The 8,284-nt window shown below is 51.7% G+C and overlaps 1 protein-coding gene across 1 annotated transcript; it reads right to left on the reverse strand.

Annotated features, from left to right (window-relative positions):
- Positions 1 to 1,246: 1,246 nt before the first annotated feature.
- Positions 1,247 to 8,079, reverse strand: GFI1B (growth factor independent 1B transcriptional repressor). The gene is made up of 6 exons (XM_038746017.1): positions 7,980 to 8,079; positions 6,690 to 6,821; positions 5,270 to 5,520; positions 4,286 to 4,423; positions 2,768 to 3,020; positions 1,247 to 1,425 (listed from the first exon to the last, which is right to left on the reverse strand). The coding sequence occupies exons 1-6, from the start codon at positions 8,077 to 8,079 to the stop codon at positions 1,247 to 1,249; spliced, it is 1,053 nt and encodes a 350-aa protein (XP_038601945.1).
- Between the last annotated feature and the right edge of the window lie 205 nt (positions 8,080 to 8,284).

Here is an 8,284-nt window from a genome sequence, read left to right on the forward strand (position 1 = left end):
CTGGGAAGGCCTCCTGGAGGAGGTGAGCTCTCAGTAGGGCTTTGAAGGGAGGAAGAGAGCTAGCTTGGCGGATGTGTGGAGGGAGGGCATTCCAGGCTAGGGGGATGACGTGGGACAGGCAAGAACGAGGTACGGTGAGGAGATTAGCGGCAGAGGAACAGAGGGTGCGGGCTGGGCTGTAGAAGGAGAGAAGGGAGGTGAGGTAGGAGGGGGCGAGGTGATGGACAGCCTTGAAGCCGAGGGTGAGGAGTTTTTGCACATATTAAGCACTCAATAAATACCATTGATTGATTATTACTATGGTATTTAGGTGCTTGCTATGCAGCAAACACTGTACTAAATGCTGGGCTAAACATAGATAATCAGGTCCCACATGGGGACTCACAGTCTAAGTAGGAGGGAGAAAAGGCATTGTATCCCCATTTTGCAGATGAAGGAAACGAGGCTCAGAGAAGTCAAGCGACTTGCCCGAGGTCACACAGCAGGTTTGTGGCAGGCAGAATTAGAACCCAGGCCCTCTGCCTTCAAGACCTGGGCTCTTTCCACTAGAGAAATGAGGAAGGAGTGGAGGGAAAGTGCAGCATCTGAGAACAGTGAGGTGGAGGACTTCAAACTCAAAGCGTTGAGGTGGGTAAAGGAGCCGGGTCTAGGGAGGCCGAGGAAGGGGCAGGGCCCTGTTTGATTCCTGTGATAGAGTCTGGGGTCCGAGGCCTCGGGCAAGCCCTCGGGAAGGTAAAAACCACAAGGACATCGAAGCTATTGGGTGATCAGGCACTTTCTCAAGTTTCTTTATTTTCATTTACTACAAACAGGCATTGAGAGGGAGGCGTCCTGGCCTGAGGTAGCTGCCACCTGTGACCTCTGGCCTCGTGCAGCGGGTGAGAAGCCACGTGGCAGCGGTGCCCTCTCCCCAGAGTCCATGCGAGCCCAGAGGGTCTACAGCCTTGTGGGGTGTGGCGGAAGAGGCAGGTAAGCTGATCGGGTGGTCCCCGCGAGACCGAGAACGAGACAGAGTTCTTTTAAAAGAGGAGAGATTTTACAGTCAGCTCATTAGGGAGAGGCCGGGGGAGGTCAGTGCTCCCCCTCAGCCGCCGCAGGGTCTCGGCCCACCTCTCAGCTCCAACCTCCTGGCACGAAGTCCAGGTGGCATAGGACTCACCGCCCGGCAACGGTGGCCGGCAGTTAGAGCGGGCAGGGGTCCTCTCCCCTGTCTCTGAAGAGGGGGGGAGGCGGGCGGGCAGAGCGGTCACTTGAGGCTGTGCTGGGTCTCCCGGTGCCGTCTGAGATCCACCTTGCGTTGGAAGCCCTTGGAGCATAGCTCGCAGCTGAAGGGCTTGAAGCCGGTGTGCTTGCGGCTGTGGGTGATGAGGTTCGAACTCTGGCTGAAGGCCTTGCCACACACCTGGCACTTGTGGGGCTTCTCTCCTGCAAGACAACAAGGGACCCGGGAGCGTCATCGCCCTGCTCGACTTGGGTAGAGGGCACGCTTAGCTATGGCAGCCTCCCCTCGCCCTCTCTTCCACCCCCACCTGGGCCTGGTGCTCTGGCCGGCTGGGAAGTGGATAATAATAATAATAGTAATGATGATGGCATTTATAAAGTGCTTACTATGTGCAAAGCACTGTTCTAAGCACTGGTGAGGTTAAAGGTGATGGGGTTGTCCCACAGGGGGCTCACAGTCTTAATTCCCATTTGACAGATGAGGGAACTGAGGGACAGAGAAGTTAAGTGACTTGCCCAAAGTCACACAGCTGACAATTGGCGGAGCCGGGATTTGAACCCCTGACCTCTGACTCCAAAGCCCGTTGTGAATAGTAATTATGGCATTTGTTAAGTGCTTACTATGTGCCAAGCACTGTTCTAAGCAGAGGGATAGTTACAAGGTAACCAGGTTGGACACAGTCCCTGTCCCACACAGGGCGAACAGTCTTAATCCCCATTTTACAGATGAGGTAACTGAGGTGTAGAGAATAATAATAATGATGCCACTTATTAAGCGCTTACTTTGTGCAAAGCACTGTTCTAAGTCCTGGGGGGATGCAAGGTAATCAGGTTGTCCCACGCAGGGCTCACAGTCTTAATCCCCATTTTACAGAAGAGGTAACTGAGGCGTACAGAATAATAATAATGATGGCATTTATTAAGCACTTACTATGTGCAAAGCGCAGTTCAAAGTGCTGGGGGGATGCAAGGTAATCAGGTTGTCCCATGTGGGGCTCACAGTCTTAATCCCCATTTTACAGATGAGGGAACTGAGGCACAAAGTCACACAGCTGACAATTGGCGGGGTTGGGATTTGAACCCACGACCTCTGACTCCAAAGCCCGGGCTCTTTCCACTGAGCCATGCTACTTGCCCAGGTAACACAGCAGACACCTGGCGGAGTCAGGATTAGAACCCAGGTCCTTCTGACTCCCAGGCCTGGGTTCTATCCACTAGACCACGCTGCTTCTTACGGGAAAAGTATAGCGCTTAGAACAGTGCTTTACACATAGTAAGCACTTAATAAATGCCATCATTATTATTATTCTATGAATGGGTCTGCCACATATTTCTATGCACGTGTGGAGCGATACATCTGAGGACAAGAGGGTGGTGACAACAGTGCTGTGCACATAGTAAGCGCTTAATAAATGCCATTAAAAAAATTGAGGAAGCTGTATAGAGCAGGTACACAACCCTAGAGGGTTATCGCCAACCGATGTGGGCAAGTTGGCATGGATAAGGGTCAGAGCGTGTGCCCGGGGGGGCTCCCTCCCCTGCTCACCGGTGTGAATGTAGGTATGCTTCTTCATGTCCGACTTCTGGTGGAAGCGCTTGCCGCAGTACTGGCAGGGGTAGGGCCGGGTGTCTGAGTGGATGAGAAGGTGGGTGGACAGAGTGGACGAGCGCTTGAAGGTCTTCCCGCACATCTTACACTCGAAGCTCCTCTCCTGCCGGAGGAAACGGGGCCCCGGGGGGTCAGGCGCAGGCGTGGCCGCGGGGCAGGTTATTTTGAGCGGGAGAGCAGGCCTGGACTCCTGGGGGACAGGAGATGGATGCCATTGGGGTTGACTCTGCCTCCAGCCACTTGCAGCAGCAGCAGGTGGGAGGAGGAGGAGGCAGCCCGCAAGAGGAGCGTTGGATCCTGTAACCCAAAGGAAACTGGGAAGAGAAGCCGGGGGGATGGAGAAATTCCAGAACCAGACTCATTTCCTTGAAGGTCTTAACAGGCCTAGGACTGGGGAGTCTTGAAAGTATGTGGCTCCCTTTATTCATCCCCCCTCCCTGCCCCACAGCACTTATGTACATATCTGTAGTTAATTTATGTACGTTAAGGACCGTCTCCCCCTCTAGACTGTAAACTCACTGTGGGCAGGGAATCTGTTTATTGTTATATTTTACTCTCCCAAATGTTTAATCCATTGCTCTGCGCACAGTAAGTGCTCGATAAATATGATTAAGTGAATGAGTGAGCCAGTTGGGGGGGACTCCAGAACAATCTCAAGGCTTCAGGACATCAGCTCCCTGCGTTGGTTTTGAAGCTCTCAACTCCTAAATCATCCCAATCTCTAAATCAAATCAATCAGTGGCATTTAGCGAGCACTTGCCGTAGGCAGAGCACTGTACTCAGCACTTGGGAAAGTACCACACAATAGAGTTGCAGAAGTATCCCTGCCCATAAGGAGCTTATAATGTACAAGGGGAGGCAGACATTCAAATAAATCATAGAAATGGAGCTGAGAGTGTGGATTTTCCCCTTGAAGTAGTGGGAGGAGGCCTCCCAATCGCCCTCATCCACACTACTGGTTGCCAGTTGGAAACCAGTAAAACTGGAGACTTCTGGAATGATAAGGGGGGTAAGGAGAGGGGATCACCTGTGGAAGGACTGGGTCAGTAGGAAAGTTTGCCCATAGGGAGCCCCAAACATCCCACTTAGTGACCTGGAGGAAGCCCGACACAAACTCTCTCGATAGATAGATAGATAGATAGATAGATAGATAGATAGATAGATAGATAGAGATAGATACATGACAATCACACCGGACACAGTCCATGTCCCACACGAGGCTCCAAGTTTTTATCCCCATTTTACAGTTAAGGTAACTGAGGTCCAGAGAAGTGAAGTGCCTTGCCCAAGGTCCCACAGCAGACAAGTGGTGAAGTCAGGATTAGAACGCAGGTCCTTCTGACTCCCGAGGCCATGCTCTGACCACTAGGAAACCCCGTTTCTTTGAGGAAACCACATTTCACCTCAGGGGCCATGTCTGTGGCAAGGGGCTGGGCCCTCCCGCCAACTACCAACCTGGGAGTGGATGTGGGTATGCTGCTCCAAACTCACGGCGTGACCGAAGGTTTTCCCGCAGATGTCACAGGCGAAGGGCCGGGTCCCGCTGTGCGATCTCCGGACGTGCACCTCCAGCCCGTGGGAGGTGGAGAACACCTGGGGAAGGCAGGCACGGCTATTCAGTCAGTCGTATTTATTGAGCGCTTACTGTGTGCAGAGCACTCTACTAAGTGCTTGGGAGAGGACAGTGCAGTAATAAACATATGCATTCCCTGCCCACAGCGAGCTTACAGTCTAGAGGTTGGCTGGGGAAGTGAGGGACCAAAGCATCCTTCCTGCGGTTCTTGTTCAGCGGGCCACATTCTGTGGGTTGGCCGGGAGGGTGGGGTGGGGAAAGGACAGGGTCTTCCCCATCCTTCGCCCACCAGTTGTCCCCACCTTGTCTAGGACAACTGGAACTGGGAAAGGGGGTCCATCTCCCCCGGAATTGTCCAGTCCTAATCCTCTCTGTTAATTTCTCTGGATGTCTAACTTAGCAGCAACCCACCAGCTGAGCTCTCCGGACCTCTGGGTGCTGTCCACGCTTTCCGGCCCCTGGCAGGGCCTGCTCAGAATAATCATTCCCATCATCATGAATGGTATTTATTGAATGCTTACTGTGTGCAGAGCACTGTACTAAGCGCTTGGGAGAGTACAATACTACAGAGTCGGTAGACACATTCCCCGCCCACAAGGAGATCACGGTCTGGAGAAGGAGACAGCCGTTAATATAAATAAATGTTTTCCATTAGTCGTGGGAGAGTGTGACATGGTACCAAGTGGGCCAGCTGGTTCCGGAAGGCGTCATCAGCCAGTCAGTCAGTCAGTCGTATTTATTGAGCACTTACTGTGTGCAGAACACTGTACTAAGCATTTAGGAGACCTCAGTATAACAGTAAATGGACATATTCCCTGCCCACAATGAGCTTCCAGTCCAGAGGAGTCCGCCCCCGAGTGACTTACCTTGTTGCACTTGATACAGTGGTAGGTGTCCAGGCTTGGGGAGTAGCGCACACTGTAATCCAGCGGGGGCTCCGAGCTGGGGCCCAGGGGGCCGCCATACAAGCTGACCGAACGCTCCACGAAGACAGACTGGATGGTGGAGGACAGCTGCTGGTAGCCGTACGGTCGGGGGAAGGCATCCCAGGGGAAGCTGGGCTTATAGTAGTGGGGCGAATTGGGGTCCTGGACCTGCAGGGCCGAGATGGACGTCTCTGGAGAGAGGATGGGGGGAGAAGAGTCGTGAGCCTAGCCTCGGGGAACAGGAGATGATCTCACTTGGGCTCCGCTCCTGGATTTGGTTTAGACTACCTCCCAGGACCCAACCAGGCCTTTTCCTTGGAGTGTTTCCTGCGTGCGGAACACCGTACTAAGCTCTTGGGAGAGTACGATATGATAGAGGTGGTAATAATGATAATAATGGCACTTATTAAGCACTTACTATGTGCAGAGCACTGTTCTAAGCACGGGCACTGTCACGAGACCAACCCTCTAATAGCTTAAGCAGTCAATCACCCTCCTCAAATCCTACAATTACTCCCCCACCTCAAAGCCTTACTGAAGGCAGATCTCCTCCAAAATGCCTTCCTAGGCTGAGCCCCCACTCTCCTCATCTCCCATTCCCTTTTGCGTCACCTCGACTTGCTACCTTTGCTCTTCCCCCCTCCCAGCCCAACAACACTTATGTGCGTATCTGAAATTTATTTATTTGTATTGATGCCTGTCTCCTCCCCTCTCCCAGCCCAACACTTATGTGCGTATCTGAAATTTATTTATTTGTATCGATGCCTGTCTCCCCCTGCCTCTGGACTGTAAGCTTGTTGTGGGCAGGGAATGTGTCTATTTACTGTTGCACTTTCCCAAGCACTTAGGACATACGATTGAGTGAATGAGTGAATATTTATTGAGCGCTTACTGTGTGCAGAACACTGTACTAAGTACTTAGTTTACAGTCTAGTGTGATGAGCATGTTATAGTGGTTAGAGCACAGGCCTGGGAGTCTTAAGGCCGACTTGTACTTCCCAAGCGCTTAGTACAGTGCTGTGCACACAGTCAGCGTTCAATAAATACGATTGAATGAATGAATGAATGAAGTCGTGGATTCTAATCCTAGCTCTGCCACTTGTCCGCTGTGTGACCTTGGGCAAGTCACTTTACTTCTCAGTTGCCTCATCTGTAAAATGGGGTTTGCGGCTGTGAGCCCCAGATGGGACAGGGACTGAATGTAACCCCATTTGCTTGTATCCACCCAGGCTCTTAGTACAGTGGCTGGCACATACTAAGCGCTCAACAAATACCACAGTTATTGTTATTATCTTGGGAGGGGCCATTAAGCTGTAAGATAAGCATACAGTACAGTGACTGAGGTGACTGAGTCGTATACCTGGAGCTGAAATGGTCCTGTTCAGGCACGAGTCTGGGTCCTTGTCTTCCTTGGGAATTGTCCATTCCGGGTCCTGACTTTGGAATGGGAAGCTGAAGGAAGTTGTGTCCACCATCACCCCGCCCTGTTCAGCTGTGGGTAAATCACATCTGAAATTAATGTCCAGTGACCTCCGAGGAGGAGGAGATCTTGAGGTTCTTTGATAGCCCCATCTTCTCCAGAGTTTTTTTTAATGCTATTTGTTAAGCACTTATAACGTGCCAGGCACTGTACTGAGAGCTGAAGAAGTACAAACTCATTGCTTAAGACCGATTGCCCATCGATCAATCAATCCATGGTATTCTCGCCAGTGGTCAGGAGGGACAATAGAGCCCTACATGGGCTGAAATTTCAGAGCCGTCCCAGCCCGAGTCACATCCAGTGAGTGCAGGATGATCCAAAATGTGGTCTGATCCCGGCCCACCTGACTGCCGGGCGGGAGGGATGTCGCAGCGTGGCTCAATGGAAAGAGCCCGGGCTTTGGAGTCAGAGGTCATGGGTTCAAATCCCCGCTCCGCCAATTGTCAGCTGTGTGACCTTGGGCAAGTCACTTAGCTTCTCTGTGCCTCAGTTACCTCAACTGTAAAATGGGGATGAAGACTGTGAGCCCCACGAGGGACAATCTGATTACCTTGTAACCTCCCTAGCGCTTAGAACAGTGCTTTTGCACACAGTAAGCGCTCAACAAATGTCATAATTATTATTATTAATAGTAATAACTATGCACTCAACTCATAGTAAGCACTCAACAAATGCCATAATTAATATAATAATAATAATAATAATAATATTATTATGTCGGGGGGCGGATGAATCACACCTATGTGACTAGCAACATTGCACCCAGTTGGGCTCTACCATCATGGGGGGCAGACTAGACCCATTCCCCCCAGCTCCAACCCCATGGGGGGCAAACTAGACCCAAAGACAGTCTCTCCCAGCCCTACCCGCACCGGGGGCAGACTGTACCCAGAACTACAGTCCCCCCCACCCCCTCCCCAGCTTTACCCCCAAGGGAGGCAGACCAAATCCAGAGCCACAGCCCCCCCCACCAGTTCCACCCCCATGGGGGGCAGACTGGAATGACTCAGAGAAATGACCTGGACAGGTTCAGCTCCATCCCTAGGAGCCGTAGCAGGATCTGACAGGATCTCCCTCTCAGGCATTTCTCTCCCTTTGCTCTCTGCCAGCCTGGCGAGGCGCGTCAGGTCTCACTTCTCCTCCCTTCACCCCCACAAGGACCTGACTGACCCGAGCTGAGGGCAGCGGCAGAGGGCAGGACATCCTCCGGGAAACGGGGCTGGTGGTAGGTGTGGGCCTTCTTGCTCTTCACCAGAAAGGAACGAGGCATTTTTTTTATCCACTGCCTGAGTCAAATAGAACGTTAATAACAACTTAACATCAATATTAAGAACAACAATGAAGAGGATAATCCTTTAAATGAATACAACATTTCGCTTTCCAAAGTACTCGTGTATCATTTCTCTTTCCAAAGTATTCAGTCAATGAATCATATTTATTGAGCGCTTACTGTGTGCCGAGCACTGTACTAAGCT

Source organism: Tachyglossus aculeatus, chromosome 4 (assembly GCF_015852505.1).
Source record: "Tachyglossus aculeatus isolate mTacAcu1 chromosome 4, mTacAcu1.pri, whole genome shotgun sequence".
NCBI classification, from domain to species: Eukaryota; Metazoa; Chordata; class Mammalia; order Monotremata; family Tachyglossidae; genus Tachyglossus; species Tachyglossus aculeatus.